At 38.8% G+C, this 17,023-nt stretch overlaps 2 protein-coding genes across 2 annotated transcripts; one reads left to right on the top strand and one right to left on the bottom strand.

Annotated features, from left to right (window-relative positions):
• Positions 1–766: 766 nt before the first annotated feature.
• LOC106581766 (homeobox protein Dlx2a) lies at positions 767–2,897 on the top strand. The gene is made up of 3 exons (XM_014164049.2): positions 767–1,316; positions 1,425–1,609; positions 1,826–2,897. The coding sequence occupies exons 1-3, from the start codon at positions 998–1,000 to the stop codon at positions 2,150–2,152; spliced, it is 831 nt and encodes a 276-aa protein (XP_014019524.1). The 5' UTR covers positions 767–997; the 3' UTR covers positions 2,153–2,897.
• Positions 2,898–8,044: 5,147 nt separating this feature from the next.
• LOC106581767 (homeobox protein Dlx1a) lies at positions 8,045–11,453 on the bottom strand. Its single transcript, XM_014164051.2, has 3 exons — positions 10,691–11,453; positions 10,209–10,408; positions 8,045–9,641 (listed from the first exon to the last, which is right to left on the bottom strand). Exons 1-3 carry the CDS (start codon positions 11,001–11,003, stop codon positions 9,387–9,389), a joined length of 768 nt encoding a protein of 255 aa, XP_014019526.1. The 5' UTR covers positions 11,004–11,453; the 3' UTR covers positions 8,045–9,386.
• Between the last annotated feature and the right edge of the window lie 5,570 nt (positions 11,454–17,023).

The following is a 17,023-nucleotide window of genomic DNA, read 5'->3' as shown; positions in this document are numbered from 1 at the left end:
ATTCTGCCACCACATGAGGACGCTAGCCTACCATGACCGTCTCCCAGAGGGCTGCAGGCAGTAGTAGTATATGTCAATCATAACCTCCACGCCCAAAACCAAAAGGTGAAGAGAAAATTCTCAGTATCTGACATCCTCTCATCCTCAAATTGTCATTGCAGTGACGTTTAGGCATACACCTCAATCTGGTGAGTAGTAGCCTAAAATGTTAAGAAGGTTGTGTGGGTGTGTGCGCGCGCGTGTGTGTTGGTCTTTTTTTTTTTTGCATGTTTCTTTTTGGGCGCAGACAGGTGGCGCACAGATGCCATGATGTCCTATACTTATCGTTGAAATGTGATCCTGTAAAATAAAACGTTTGTCTTTGAAATCTTTTAAAACAAATACAATCTTGAACCATATAAATAGAATTTGAACTCCCTTAGGGTCTAATGCGTAAAGTGTGCGGTCATATTAGTAGACGCAAAACGTACATTTACGCACGTATCTCATGTTCGGAATTAACAGAGGCTGTTTGGACTTCCAGAAGGTTTTTCAAAGAGTAGGTCTCTATAACAGATAAATAACTGCTAAATGTTATATTTTACAAACATTTGTCATCCTATTTTCTATACCCTACGCTTTAGAAGTTTAGTTTACGATATATTGTTCAATATTTTTTTACATTTGTCAATCGGTGCAAGGCAAACAAGCGGGATAAGTAAATGGTGGAGTCTGAAAATCTGTGGAGTTGTCAGACATGCACACAGTACTCATTGGCTGCCTCGGAAATACCAGCTCTGCCTCCCACGTGATACTGGATAAATGCCCGCCCGCTAGCATCCTATAGCAGACAATCACAGACCACTGAGAGAGGGACACACCTTCGTCGTTTTTAGGTAAAGTTCATGGGGATGCCATTTTACACTCAAAACTAATTTAATCTACGAGATTCTTTGCAAATTGACGTGTTCAATTGCATTGCTTCAACCACATATACTTGCGCGACTTTGCCGATAAAATGACTGGAGTTTTTGACAGTCTAAATACAGATATGCATTCGAACCAGATTACCTCGAACAGTTACCACAGCTTGCACAAATCGCAGGAATCCCCAACTCTACCAGTATCGACGGCGACGGACAGCAGCTTTTACAATAGCCAACAGCCTGGACTCTGCGCAGGGTCTCCATATGGCCAACTCGGGACTTACCAGTACCACAGCAGTGGTATGAGCAGCGTTCAATACAATAACAAATCATACGATCTTGGTTTCAACTCCTCTTATGGCACCTACGGCTCCTATGGTTCGAGTTCTTCACCGACTCCAACGGATGCAGGTAAATAAAATCGCAATGTTTTCCTATTCGTATTCTATTACATGTCAATTCTACTAAGATCAAAAATGGTATGCATTTTTAATAATTGTTCTTACATGTATTTCTCAGAAAAAGAAGAAAGTGAACCTGAAATCCGAATGGTTAACGGAAAACCAAAGAAGGTCAGAAAACCTCGAACTATTTATTCAAGCTTCCAACTGGCCGCTCTTCAACGGAGATTCCAAAAGACACAGTACTTGGCTTTACCGGAGAGAGCCGAGCTGGCAGCCTCAATGGGCCTTACACAAACCCAGGTTAGTGCAACTCTGCAATGCATCCAGTTTCTGTCAAATCCCCCATCAATCTGTGAATATTATGGCTAGCTACTTATTTTATATGAGCATGACATTTTACTTTGGACTGCTATTTATATTTATCCAGCATTTGTTGTGTATAGTTTGGCTCTGGTTAGGATACGTTTTGAAATAAGCTTTAGGTTTTAGAACAATAGTAACATAGTTCCTTTTCAGGTGAAAATTTGGTTCCAGAACCGTCGCTCCAAGTTCAAGAAGTTGTGGAAAAGTGGAGAAATCCCCCCTGAGCAACATGTGGCCTCCATCGAGTCTCCCCAGTGTAACTCTCCACCCGCCAATGCCTGGGACTTTCCACAAAATCAGATAATGAACAATGTAAACTCCAGTTTACCTCAGAGCAGCAGCCCTCCAAATACGACTGCGCCTTCTTTCTTGGCAAACTATTCTTGGTACTCATCAACGAACTCTGCAACACATCTTCAGTCTGTCCCGCGTGTCCCGAACCACCACAACTCCGTCTTGAGCGCTGGGACAATATTTTAATACAATTGACTCTTACTCGGAGAATACTGGTGAAACAACATTTAAAAAAAAAAGTTCATGATACATTGCGAGTGATACATGATACATACAGACCTCACAAAGCGAACTTTACGCGCAACGTTGGCCAACTTCATGTATAAGTGCCAGGGTAATTCAGAAGGTCATCGTCCTCACACCGGCAAATGGCAGACTACAGATTTGTACAGTTATTTTTGTATTTATTTATTTAGTTTATTTTAATGGATACAATGTATGAACCACTAATATCCAGAGGAATCACAGAGTAAGTTGCTTTCTTTTAGCGCGGGCGTTACTTTTGCATCAGTGCAAGTAAAAAGTTGATTGCAGGATGTAAACAACTGTCACATCTAGCACAATTTGCAACTGTATCGTGCCTATTGAAAATGACCTCAGTTTTGTTGTATGATGAGATCAATGTTTTACATGCACCCAGATTTCTATAGGGCCTATTCTTTACTCTTGATTTATTTTGTAAGGTGTCAGAATTCGTCTTTGAGCATATTTCATAACATTCTTTTCATATTAAGTCCTGTCATTTTTTTTCTTGTTGATATTAGGGCCAAATACCTTCTAATCCTTCGTAAGCTACTGATTGTCCCATATTCTAATGAACTTGTATAACCTTTTGATGGTATATTGTCTTTAATTTATTTTTATGGTTAGCAGTGTTTCTTTTATAATGATATGATGAGACGTTATTTAAATAAAATATGTTTTCTGTGTACATGGTGTTTTTCTCAATTTGAAGAACTTTAAGAAATGTGTATACTAAGTGAGAAGTGGATTTATTTTTGCATTGAAGCTTAGCCCGGTTCTTTACGTGTTTACAGCCTATCAATACGCATACTTCAATGGAGCTTTCTTATTTAGCCTAGTGAGAGAAGAAACCTACTCCACCTCCATTTAATACCACGGCGCCAGAAGAGTTCTCCATCCGTCAAAGACATGTTCGTGACACTTGTAAATCTTTCAACGTAGCTCACAAAATGTGATGAACGTCGCAGGTATGGGCTCGACAAGCTTTTTGAAAGACGAAGCTTAAGTCATAACCATATTAAAATACCACCATTTGGTTATGCATTTGTATTCTTTATTAGCTGCAAATTGTTTCGTCTTCTTAACTCATGTTTTATAGACGCGTTAAATCTAGCTGGGTATGGTTCTGGGAACCTGATAGAGACAGGATGATTAACAGAGCCGAGACACAGTGCCGGGGGCGCAGAGAGCGCTGGAGTATTCAAAGGCACGCAACACGCCGTGGCATGCAAAAGCGAAGATGAGGGCGTATGACTGAGCTCAACCCCTCAGACTCTCTGGAGTCAGCGCTGCTCTCCAGACGTTTTATGAACTCAGTCCAATCAAAAAACTAGACCCAAGACCGCCTGAAGCTAAACAACATGGAAACATTTCTCACATCTTGTTCACTCACACAACACAAGGCCCTTCTCATGTGCGGCTCGACCTAGATTTTCCCATCGTAGACTAGGCTGGTAAACACATTTTTATTTATTTATAAGATCGTATTCTTAGCTAAATATTATCTACTTTATCTCAGCCAAGTTTTCAAATGCATTCCAGATAGTAGGCCTTTCATTTAACTAGGCAAGTCAGTTAAGAACAAATTATTTTTTACAATGACAGCCTACCGGGGAACAGTTGGTTAACTGCCTTGTTCAGGGCAGTTACCTTGTCAGCTCGGAGATTCGATCCAGCAACCTTTTGGTTACTGGCCCAACGCTAGGCTACCTGCCGCTCCTATCCTGTGTTTTGTAGGCCTATCCTCTGTTTTGAAATGTAAGGATAAAATCTGTATTTTCTTAGACGCAAAAGAAACATTTTATTACGTTTATTTATATTTTATTCACTCTGTTCTCTAAAGGGATGTAAAATACATAGCTTTGAAGGCCTATCTATCCCAATGGACGAGCGTTTGCTAGGTTTGATCATCACGTCGCCCCGTTGCTTTTTATGGTTGAGTGATCATAAGCCACATAACGTGGAATCGTTTTGCATAAGGATGTACCTTGTCAGTGATTGCCACATTACAAGATGGAACATTCTCCCTGGGGCTGTCGTTGCTTTATCTTGATATGAGGCGTCCCTCGGGATAGCAGGCCTACCACACGTTGAGTGGGCCTGTGCAACAAGAAACAAGATAATACACATTTGATTGAAGACTGCGGTGAATATATATATATATATACATATATATTGGATAAATACATGCTTAAATATGCGGTACTTTACATTTAGTAAGATTTACTCATTTCGCATGTGATGAGCTAGTGCGTGCGTAATGTGCGTGCTCATACTCGCGTTGGCTTTGACGGTCTCCCTTTATAGACGTTTGGATGGAACAATAATCTCCATAAAAGACTTGCACTAATTCACCTGCTTCAGAAAGGTCCTCAGAACACATGCCCTTAGCTGACATTGCAGCATTTTCTAGTCTTTGTCTACAGACGAATAATAATGTTCACTGATGGAAGCATATGTAGCCATTACGCACGGGATCAATTAAAGAAAATCTGACAGATTAAACCACATTTTTCTCTGTCTATTTGGTGCTTGAAGTGCATATATGTCAAATAAAAATAAGTCTCGAGCGAACAATGGTTAATGACAATCACAATGATATGTATTTTTCTTATTGCGCCCTGCATCCATGTCTCATCCTCACCGATTAGAAATGATGTGGCTTTATACTTCCGTTATCCTGTAGGCAACTTGAAAATGCCATACCCCCATCCTAATTTATACCCTGATCTGTAATCACATCCACATTTGCTCTAGTTTGAGCATTCTGGCGCTTCCCGATCTGAAAGCCTGCAATTACTATATAATTCTTCGCAATTTTAGATGTCCTAATATGGGCTGTAATTTTTTTGCACAAAACAATTTCAGGCTATTTCAAGCATCAACATTGTCAAAGTTGTATGTACATAATAAATTGGAATATCAATGCATAGGTTTTAGCATACCATCTTGACTCGGCGATAATTATATCTGTGTGGAGCCTACGCAGAATTAGCCTGAATTGCATGGTAACTGCTGCTTTACATTTTTAAAAATTACTCATAATTTTCCCAAAGATTACCAAGATCTCGAGTGCACAATGTCATCAGCGTAATGAGGAGTAAACATTTATGCTAATAATCTACAATTTTTTTCCATCAGCTATAAAAAGGGGAAATAAAGCCGAAATGTTCAGTCATATTCCGAGCTGTGCTGTTATAGCACTTAACACTTCATGGGCAACAGTTTATGGGATTCAAGCGCTCAACATCTGCCCATGCAGCAAGATGCTACTCTCATTTATCTGCCTTTATCGAAATCAGGTAATCTTTGAATCCTGTCAAAAAGAGACTCTGCGAGCTTCCTTCTTAGAGATTAAGGTAAGTATATAGCCTATGGAGCGTTATTTTACATATTTTAAAATTTTATGTTACAATTTATTTATTATAATTTTTTTTGGAGGGGGGGGAGATAGCCTATTTAGTATTCACCAAGATTCCATTAGGCATAATTGATTGTTTAATACAGACATCACGATTAGGCTATAACAATCAAACGGATATATAGTTAGTAATTAATTGTAGGCCTATTCATTGAAATATTACAAATCTCTTTTCAATTTCAATTTAATATATTTAATTTCTGGAAATGCCCAAATTATGCACGCATGTCAAATTGTAATGTGTTACAAGTAGCCTATTCTAGACAACTTGAAAACATAGAAATTACACAAATGTCAAACAAGGTCATTATTTTGTCCACAATATACTATCTGTAACGAGTTATTTTATTGTCATATGCGTCTGTATACAATACTAATATAATATATGCCATTTAGCAGACGCGTTTATCCAAAGCGACTTACAGAATTGCGTGCATACATTTTACGTTTGGGTTGTCCCGGGAATCGAACCCACTGTTTTTTTTTATTATTATTAAAAACGTGTACAAAAATGTGAGAAAAAAAACAACGATTCTCAATTAATCTTCCGGAGACAATACTCACCATGCTATGACTGATTCTATATTTACATCAGGAAATGGGTACTGTAGCCTATGGATTTGGAAGGGACCTGGCATAGAAAAAGCCTCCACTCTTTCTGTAATTTAGCCACTGCCTTCATTACTCTTACATTGTGCTTTGCTAATTTTGAACCCTCTTCGCATAGACAATCCCGTGCTATACACCTGCAAGCAATTTGCCAGCCTTACATGTAAGGGAACAGCGGAGAGACAGCATCTCACCTATTTCACGTTTTTCATTGCGCAGCAAATTTCTTTTAGTGTCTCTTTTGTTAACGCTGAAATATTCCCCGTGCGAAAAAATTGCTCATAATTACCCCAGAGATGGGAAAGTGCATTAGAATAAATAAGGGCAAATTACTGTAATTATGTTGGGTTTGATGGGCTCGGCTCGTAATCAAGGGGAGAATACAGTGAAATAGCACTGAACCTCTTGGACGTGCAGCTGCGCCTTTCGGAGGAAGAGCGAGAGTATATTTATGTTGCAGACGCCTCATTCTAACACTTTCACGTTGATTATTTCCAGGCTATACTCCTCATAAAAAAAAGTTGCCTATATAGGACTACTAATACCAAGTGAATGGGAAAAACATAAATATTCATTTTTACATAGAGAAAATAGTTAAAGGCACATATAGGCTAGCCAATAATATCATTGATCATTGAAATGAAAATGATTTGCTATGCATAATAGGCCCAATTAGTTGATTTAACGATAACCTGGTGACAAAATAAAACCAAGACTAACACTTATTTTTCCTCCTTTCCCTGAATAATAATAATAACAACAATAATAGCATACATGCCAAAGTTATAAAAACATGAATGTGATCAGGTTATCTTGCTCATTGTATTGAACATAAATCAAACAATTAAGTGAAGGCATGCATATGGATGATCTGTCTACGCGTGAACTTTAAGGGCACTTTGTGGCCATGAGTTAGCCACGTTATTGCTGTGGTTTTCTCAAGGGATGGTGCCCTTTCTGCTCTGGCCAAGCCGGCTAACATTAGAACGTCTCTGCGGGTCACACAAATGGTGTCACATTTGTCCTCTTAATTACTAAACACTCACATTTTAATATTCATGGGGGAATGCTCTATACACGCACTTATGGAAAATCTTTTGTTTTGTCATTAACAACTTGAAGAACATAACACTCCGTTTTTTCTGAAGTATATATTTTATTTTGTATATTTGAAATATAGGATATATAGGCCTTGAATTTATGAAATAGACAACTGGGATGAGTGTATATCCGCATGGTGCGTGCACGGGATGATATTGGCAGTCTATTGTCTCCGGTAGGCCTGTAGTGTTTTCACTCAATTGGTCCTTTCCTCGGCTCATCGGGTGCTTCAGAATTTTCTGTAAAAGCGCAGTTAAACCATCAAACCCCAAACAAGAGCCCCTTTGAACTTTTCACTTTTACTTCTCTACATTTAAACCCCACCCCCCACCTCCTCTACCAACCAGTCTTTTTGCAGCACCTGCCTCTCGCCCAATTATTCACTTAACACACCCCATTGCTCTCTCCTCTATTCATCGATGAAACGGGGTTTGTTGGAACCACAGAAGACTTAAAAGGAGCTTATAGCGGCTAAATGAAACTGAAAAGAAACAAGCACTATATTGTTGAAGGAATTACAATGTGATAGAAACTGACATCATTAATCAGGTCAGGTCGGAACGTCTTCAGCATGGCTATATCCAGCACTCACAGTAAGAGATGATGATAAACTGATAGTCCTAGGGACTAAAACGTAGAAACGCTGAACGCCTGTGCGTAATCACATGTAGGCTATACGGCCAATGCTGCACATTGTAGACTAATGAAAAGGAATAATCATATAGGCTTTATTTGATCACACTGTATGTTACCTCTGTATTAGTTTTAAATATAAGTCCTGAAGAGATAGCTGCATGTCATATCCCAGGGTTACATGGACTTGCATGGAAATGTGAAAGTTGTGGCCTACAACACATGGCCGGTAAGGACTCTGACACGTTATACTGGCCTTTTAAATCATAGCTTTACTGTTTTCAACATTGTGTACATAACTTCCATAAAACAAAGCAATAAATTAAAGTGATCAATACAAAACTAAATATTTCTAGATTGCTAAACACATTCATCTTAATGAACACATGTAAAAAAAAAAAAAAAAAAATCCTATTTCACAACATATCGATTACAGCACAAACCAAAGCTGAAAAATGCCTATTATATTGTCCTTATGTACATCCAACCGCTCAACACATAACAAACAATGACAAACCATATCTTTATCATCGGAATCACCTTAATGCTCTTCTCAAGCAGCAAATCATCATTTAAACTTTTTATTAACAACACGTTGTTGTCGTTTCATAAGTCAAACACACTGCATATTAAATAAAGACACAGACATGGGAAAAAAAACGAAATAATTTAACTTAAATTAACATACATAGACAGCATGGAAGCATGCGCAAGGGCGCGTGCAACTCGGGCTGTGAAAACTAAGGAACGGACTGGAGATTCGATTCCATGCCCATAAAAATGATGAGACTATTTTTGAAATGATTCATTGGATTGGCCTACATTCGTTGGTCAAAGTTACATTATAGACCAATGGGGGTTTTGTCTGTTTAAAGGCTAGGTTTTAAGGTCATGGTCAAATCACCATGTTGACCTTCGTTGGAGAGCCTAAATCTGATAGGCCTTGGTAACACGCGGCTTCATAGGCCTATGTTTTATCATCATTAGGATAAGAAATGTAGCCAATCTTCAAATCAAACACAGTATACATAAATATACTCTCACTGACTTGTTACAGCAAAATATATTTCGTTTAACACATAGCCTATTAAAATGTCACAAAAGATAATAACAGCAGCTTGAAGACCCATTTGTCAAAACAATTTCCGGCATCTGTCGTGGACATGACAGGACTTCTTGCCCTTGGGGCAGTGCCTTTTCAGTCTCTCGGTTCCCAGGCTATTCTCTGTGCCGTCGTTCGGTATGAAGAGGCCAATATGTCATCTGGCAACTTTGAGAGCGAACTCCGGATTACATCTGTGCATGGCTACAGCGGGCCAGTGCAAGGCCACGCTGGGTGGTTGACCCAACATCTCCTGATATGGGCCATGGCAGTATAGAGGGCGGGACAGGTCTATCAGCTCACAGTTATGTTCACATGAGTTGCGGTTGCTGCATAGACTCTTGGTGTGCAGTTGGATACCATGAGGTATAACTTGGAATGTAAGACCCTGGTGCACCCACGGATGTTTTCACGGTGGTCGGTGAGCTCCAAACCGGTGCTACCGGAGATCCAGTCGTAGGTCCGTGACCATTAAACTGGGCTAAAGCGTTCGTGTCTATCGTGCCACCACCTTGCTTCATCAGTTTCTTGAACTTCGATCGCTTATTTTGAAACCAAATCTTTACCTGAAAACAGAGAGACAACCAATGTGATTCAGATTGGCTAGTTGGGCCATTTCAATGAAGTCTAGACCAGGCGACAGTGACGCAGCATTTGGACTTGGAATGTAAAAGCCTATATTTTTTTCCCACAAAGTCAAGGGCAAATTGGACAATCTTCATCTACATTTTTTTCGTTTTATTTAAAATGAATAAATAATTGAATGCAAGAGGAAATGCTTGCTAAACATGGTTTTGCCATTATGGGCCAAATTGAAAAGCTATGAAGAATAAAATAAGTATAATAAATAGCTAGCCAGAATTATGTGGAGCCGATTTAAAGGCCCATCCTCGAAATATTAGTAAGCTTTTTTATAGAACATCTGCATGATGATAATCAATCCGAAACATTCGATAAAAAAAACATTTTTTTTTGGTAAAACATGAGGACAACAGTTGTCTATAACCCAAACAAACAGAGAATACATAGCCAATGTAGCCACTTGGTGGCCTATTGTTTAACGTGGTCAAAAGTACATTAAACTGCAAGCATTAGGCCTAAGGAAATACAAGTAAAAGCAAACGTTGACTTGCCTGTGTTTGCGTGAGTCCCATCGAAGCTGCGAGCTCGGCTCTCTCTGGCAGTGCCAAATATTGAGTTTGTTGAAATCGTCTGTTTAGAGTCTGTAGCTGCAAACTGGAATAGATAGTCCTTGGTTTGCGAATCTTTTTCCCTTTCCCATTGAACCGCACCTCTCCTCCTTCTACAACTGTGTTCTTCTCTGTCTCTTGTGCTGAGAAGGGGAGACAATAGCAAAATTACTCAGGAGACAGCTCGCCAACGTCGCTGCACAGCAATGAGCATCACAGTGCAAGTTTTACAGGCTGTAGTTTAGGTATAATTACCCGTAATTGCATACATTGTTTATAGCATTACGCAATAAATAATTACCGAGCCTAATACCCCGACATCTGGGTTGCTTTTCCAATCCAAAGCGTGTTTGCGGACCGAAAAACACAAACCAAAAGATTCCAAGAACATTTTAGAGCCAAAAGGGATGAAGTATAAATCTTACCTGTATCTTCTAACCGTGTCTGTGTTAGTGCCGAGTTGTTTTGGTACGACTGCACTGTACTGAGATATGGACTTGAGGAATGGCTGCCGACGGAGTTAACGTATGGATAACCTAAAGATCTAGGAAATGACGAGGCTGGACTGTACGAGCTCTCGTGTTGCGTATGACCCGCAGAATGTAAACAGTGCATGGAATAGTGTCCGTGAGACATTGAGGAAGGCGACATTTGTTGACTCGGTGGCCCAAATTCCATGAAAACGGTTTTTCCTGAGACAGGGCTATTAAGACTTTCTGGTATTGTAGTCATTGTCATCTCTTCTGGCGGATCTCTCCTCTTCCTTTTTTGTTTTCTTCTATGATCTCAGTGAAGGATGGATCCCAATTTAAGCTGTACTGATTTTTTCTCTTTCCATTCATAAGAAAATGTAGTTTGTCTCTGTGAAAAGTCTAGGCATGATGCAGTGGTCTAGACAAACTCGCTCAAAGGTTTGAATCAGGGATTCATGAATATTCATCAAAGGCGGTCGCTGATTGGTCCATTCTATCCAAGAATGATGCCTATTGGCGATCCTGGGGTTGTGTCCGAAGGACCTGATAAACTCAAGAAGAACAACAAGACCTGCATATTCAGGTCTGAGATGTATTTTTTTTTTTAAAGTGCTTAGGTAGCAGGGAAAGGTATAAGCAAAATCAACCCTGACAGCCAAAATGTCTGCTTTTAAAGAAACAACACACAATTAAATCTAGCCTATCTGATTATCATAATAATAACACAACAATTGTAAAGAAATAGCCTATTCTGTTATCAATCACAAATAGGCTACGGATAGATCATGTTATGTTGATCGGCCTGCTGTTAATTTCAACATTAAGAAACAGTCTGCATAGTGTAATTATCTAAGAACTGTTTCATCCAAATCAATCACTCTACAACAACAAAGATTCATGTTCAGAAATTGCAGTATGAATCCATTTAAGTGTAGCTTTGAGGCGTACTATTTAACAGAAAAACGACGTTTTATTTCGCATTAGATATTATTTCGATATCTCATAACAAATTGTTATAGATTGGCTCATTATTACCTGCGTCTTTTGGTGTTCACGTGCACAGATGTATTACTTACAGGTCCATTTGATTACATGCCAGTCTCAAGTGCTCTGAGCCACAGCTGAAGCGAGCTGAATTAGCATGACACTGATGTTTCATTTTCATACGCATAATTAGCCATTTATTTAACACTTGCAATATCTCGCGGTCTGAATTATCCGAGCAAAGAAGTCCTGGTTGAATTGATGCATTTAAAGCAATGACTAGTCTAGCCTATGTTACATGCGTAAATATATTGTTGTGAAAATCAACACCTTCTTAAACTTAATATTTGTAAAACCAGATTCCTATTTGGGCTGTCTATGCAACATCTCTCCGTATAGCATTTTATTGCGCAATCATTTCATGACCAAAAACAAAATGCCTCCAAGAAGCCTATAACATGACAAACCGTTCTGTGGACCCTGAGTCAACCATTAAGCGTTGAACGGTTTTGATGCGGGCTACATCATGATGACCATGAACGTGTGTTATCAACCTACAAAGATGTATCTAATCAGCTAGATTGTCAACCGATGTAAAACACGACACCCTTTAGCAAATCCCCAAATGATTCATGTGGGGGTTATCAAACGAATGAAACATAATGTGGCATTCATTTGAGGCTGATGTGGCAGCAGTGTTAAGAAATGAGTTATAACTGTCATATTTGAACAGGTTGTCTTTTGACAATGGTGGGATTATATTGAATTTATTGCTAACTTATTTTCAAATTAAAGTCACCCTTTTCCCAATTCTTGTCCAGTACATTTTCAGTAGGGATAGGCCTACATTATGCAGTAGCTTTGCTAGAACACGGATTGGGTGACCTATGGCTGACCAATTTATTGCCCAGCTCTCACAATATAATAAATAAAGTATTCACTCTCATTTGCCATGAATGGGAATTATATAGTTGATATAATACCTTATTAATATGGAGTCATGCAGCCCTATATGTCATCTCCTCTATACAGTATTTTGCCCAACAGCCAACAGACGCCATTTACCGCAGCAGTTGGCCTCATGTTTTGTCGTGAAATTCAAACACATCATGTTCAATTAAACATTTTGATTTACTCCGAAACATAATAATGTAGGCTAGTTTCATCGTAAATAAACCTAACATTTAACATAGCCTCCTTCAGCTAATTTAATCCCCAGCGAGATTGATGGGGGGTGCGGACAGTTTTCCATTAAGACCATAGACGTTGAACAATGATTTTCCCGACCACGTTTGATTTAACTGAACTGACGACTGACTAAAGAGTAGGCTGTTTCCCTTTGTTATTGGCTCAGTTTCCGGAGGAAAAAAACCCGTCATAAACCACGCTGATCCATATAACAGGGCATGTATGAACGTTGATCAGTTGAGTTAACAGTAGCTATACAGTAAGAATAAACGGGCTCCACATTCCAATCAGCACTGAGATTAAGTTAACAGCGATTAGGCATTATTTGCACTTACTTAATCGATAATCATGTGATGAAAAAGAAGAACGTACATCCCCAATATCCATTGCGTACTACTCATTGAGGGTGACGGAGAAGCAGCAAGTATCCACATCTTCATTTTATTTGACAATGTACGTTATAGAGTCCGTCTGGTGTAGACGTTCTGATACCAAAAACACCACTAGCCGGTTCCCCGGCAGCTCAACATCTCCACCTGAATAACAAATTAAAGGCAGTTAAATTCCGTCACTGTGATTATCAACCTAATTGCATAATTGAACTCGACGCAGAACGAGCAACTTAAAAATGTGTTTTGAAAATGCATGCGCTGACATCATGGTGAGCAATATCTAGTCTGCGATGTGCGTCTGACAGCGGTTCTCTGGATTTGAAGAATTCTATAACATATTAAAGCTTATAAGGAAAACTGCACTTCTCTCCTATAAAATTGCCCAATTTCAAGTAATCTATATCTGGAATTACATTCGAAAAATACTTAAAGGTATCCTCTATCTACAGCAAAAAAATGATAATACTACAACCAATAATTATCATCTTCCAGAACAGAGGACAGATTTTTATGGGCACTTGGTGGGTGCGACTGATAACTGTCATTATTTTCCCCCCGATTATAGTATCCGCAAACTGGAATTCTAAAGATGAACATGCGTGTTCTGAGCAATGGGCCTACATTTCAGGCCATTAACAGATTTAAAATGTATTTAATTCCAAGGAAAAGCACGACGAAGAGAAATAATCACATGAATACAGTTTCACTGAAGAAAATGTCAAGTAACCCAATCTAAAACATAAGCCTACCGATATTTAAATATAACAACATGCATATCAAGTCGTTACCATTATCTATATAGCCTTTCTCAAATGGCACTGTAATTCACTTTGTTTACAATTAATGATTGTTTTGACAAAATCCCCAATACTCAAACAGGGCAAATATTAATTTGGATTTCATGTAACGGATTGAATTAATTATTTTCAACCTATATTTTCATTAAGAATAATAAAGAACAATAGAATACCAATTTGTGTCCCATGCTATTATTACAATCAGACTAAATGCAACTCCAAATTGAAAATCACAGCTTTTAAGAACACTGCTGACTTGGAGAAGCGTTAGTCATAGACGAGACATTACATGGTAAACATTAAATCCGGGACAATCAGATTAGTATGATACGTTATGTTTGGTATGGTTACATCAGACAGAAGGCTACTTTATATGACAAAAACGAAAGTTGGTCAGGTGGATGGGTGGCACTAACCTCTAGCAACTCGAAGGATGTGTGATCGAATCTCATCACGGACTACTTTAGCTAATTGGCAACATTGCAACTACTTAGCATGTTAGCTTCCCCTTCCCCTAATCTTAATAACCCTTTAACACAACCCTAACCTTAACCTTGACCCCCAGCCTAGCTAACTTTAACCATCAAGCTAATGTTAGCGTTAGCCACCTAGTCGCCTAGCTGAAGTTAGGTGACTAGGAAATTCATATATCATACGTTTTGCAAATTCGTAACATATTTGTACGAAATTGAAATTCGTTGCAGCATGACATGCCTCTCAGCCTGTACATTCGTAGCTCCTCCAGATGGAGGTACCTTGTAATGGTCAGTCTCACACGATTTTTTAATCTTCGGATGTAATCATGGCATTGCTCTAACCGGCCTATACTAAAAATAAACCCTGTGTGCATGGAAGCATCAGTGGACCAGAGAGTTTAAGGAGACAGGACTCATTATCAGTGAGTAGCTCTGTGGCAGAGTGTGTTTTAACACCTGCTGCACTTCACACGAGGGTTAGCAGCCAGTGCTAAGGGTGGAGGGTGGAGGCGACAGGGCCTGAAGTGTCACAGGCCTCATTTCAGCCCCCCCCCCCCGATGGAAAACCCTCACTAACTGTCCCTTCCAAACGACATTTTAACAGTCGCCAAATATTAATGCTGTGGCTCTGGAAAAATCATGTTTCTCAAATGAATATTCTCAGCACCTACGAGCTTGCCAGACTAATTCTGTTCTTCTGTTGCGTCAGACTGTAAGGTCCAGGGTAAATGTGAGTATATGTCAATGATTAATTACTGTTGTTGATGGCACAGGATTCTCCGTTTTATTTCATTTCCTCTATGTTGAAGGGAGGGACACACGCTATCCATGGCAAGACTTAGCCATAGAGTTGTACAGCCATATTCTATGAATCACATTACTCTCGAAGATGGCCATCCATTGCAGATGTAAATGTTGTTTTCATGAGGTGACAGTTTATTATGAAGAATATCTGAGGTATGTTGTAAAATGCTCTATGAAATCGGACTATATAACGCCCAAGTTCATTTTGAACAGATCATTTAAAGCGACAACATTGCCACGATAACATGCCGGACAGAGGATATCTGCAGAATATTCACGTTAAAGGAAGAGGTGAGAAACATATCCTGTTTCAAAACCTTCTCATTTTGGTTCTATGTTATCGCAAAGATTGATTGTTGTTCCAATGCATAAGTCTTTCGGTGTGCAGTACACCGCGCTCTGTGTTCTGTGCATCATCTTTCTGTTTACACGAGGAGGTAGTACCTGCAAACATATCCACACCGTCGATTTCTAACAGGCTAGGAATATCAGAGACTGCTCTGAAAAAAACAGTTTTGTTAAATCTAACTCAAAATGGAAAATGTCTCCATTTGTTATGCATTTATTACTTTGTCGCCAATTAATATTGTATTCATTAAGCGTGCAACATTTTATAAAGACAAACTCAACAGTATCATCTACATTACATGAACTTGATCTATTTGCCAATAATAGCAAGACAAAATGACTATATTTCTCTTAAATCTGCATTAATGAATTAATGCGTCTTTATCAGAGTCCCACATACTTTTAACATGTGATTGATATCTGTCTGATGTCTAAAACAAGCTGTTGATAAACAAATATATATCTAACAGTATGATCAATCCATCCAAGCATATCCTCTGGATGGCATTTCCCTCAGTTTCTCCTCTGCCCTTGGAGGTCTTTACCTTGTAATTTGCTGCTTCGCTGGGCACCAACTAGACGAATTAAGTCAACCTTAAGAGGTCCATTTTCCTGTTCAATGTAGCATCAAACACTTAATTGATTTGGATTTACTCAATGCTACTCTGTAAATAGATACTGCATTAGGTTATAAATGAAATTCAAATGCAATACAATTGAACAATTGCTTGACTATTATGTTGAGAAGTCACGATGTCTTTATAAAAAATGCAAAAATTTAATGAAATTATACCATTTCTGAGTTTGAAGTATTCTTATAATAAATGGAACAATGTTCTAGCTATCGATTGTCCTTTATTTCAGTTACTTCAGACAGAAGGCCTGATACATTATTTACAGCTTCTCAAATGTCAAACTGTATAAGTGAGTGTATCAAAATATGACAATATGTGGAAAGAGTAAGGATTCAGTGAAGTGTACCTTCACTCATCAGAACTGTCAGGGAGTCACTGTGAACAACAGAGCACATGCAGAAATTCTTGTTTAATTCCATTATCATTACCATTAACAATCAATTATAGGTTTGTATTCAGTCCAAGGGGTTTATGAAACTAGGAATACGAATGATATTTACACGATATTATGCATGTTTCATTTATTTATCTTGTAAACTCAAACTTCTATTCTTTGATGTTTGTTGACTGAGCTGGGTGAGTTGTTTCCTGTTTTGAGCCAGTGCTCTAGAGGGACAGCAAGCCAAGCTGGACTTGTTGCTTCTGGGTGAATCAAAACCCA

Source organism: Salmo salar, chromosome ssa21 (genome assembly GCF_905237065.1).
Source record: "Salmo salar chromosome ssa21, Ssal_v3.1, whole genome shotgun sequence".
NCBI classification, from domain to species: domain Eukaryota; kingdom Metazoa; phylum Chordata; class Actinopteri; order Salmoniformes; family Salmonidae; genus Salmo; species Salmo salar.
This window is presented reverse-complemented; position numbering and strand designations above follow the sequence as displayed.

Excerpts from the sequence above, each read along its gene's own strand:
- LOC106581766 (XM_014164049.2), top strand. The coding sequence starts at position 998 with ATGACTGGAGTTTTTGACAGTCTAAATACAGATATGCATTCGAACCAG. Across the intron at positions 1,317-1,424 it reads ACCGACTCCAACGGATGCAG|AAAAAGAAGAAAGTGAACCT; the intron begins GTAAATAAAATC and ends TGTATTTCTCAG. Across the intron at positions 1,610-1,825 it reads TGGGCCTTACACAAACCCAG|GTGAAAATTTGGTTCCAGAA; the intron begins GTTAGTGCAACT and ends GTTCCTTTTCAG.
- LOC106581767 (XM_014164051.2), bottom strand. The coding sequence starts at position 11,003 with ATGACAATGACTACAATACCAGAAAGTCTTAATAGCCCTGTCTCAGGA. Across the intron at positions 10,409-10,690 it reads GACACGGTTAGAAGATACAG|CACAAGAGACAGAGAAGAAC; the intron begins GTAAGATTTATA and ends TCCCCTTCTCAG. Across the intron at positions 9,642-10,208 it reads TGGGACTCACGCAAACACAG|GTAAAGATTTGGTTTCAAAA; the intron begins GCAAGTCAACGT and ends CTCTGTTTTCAG.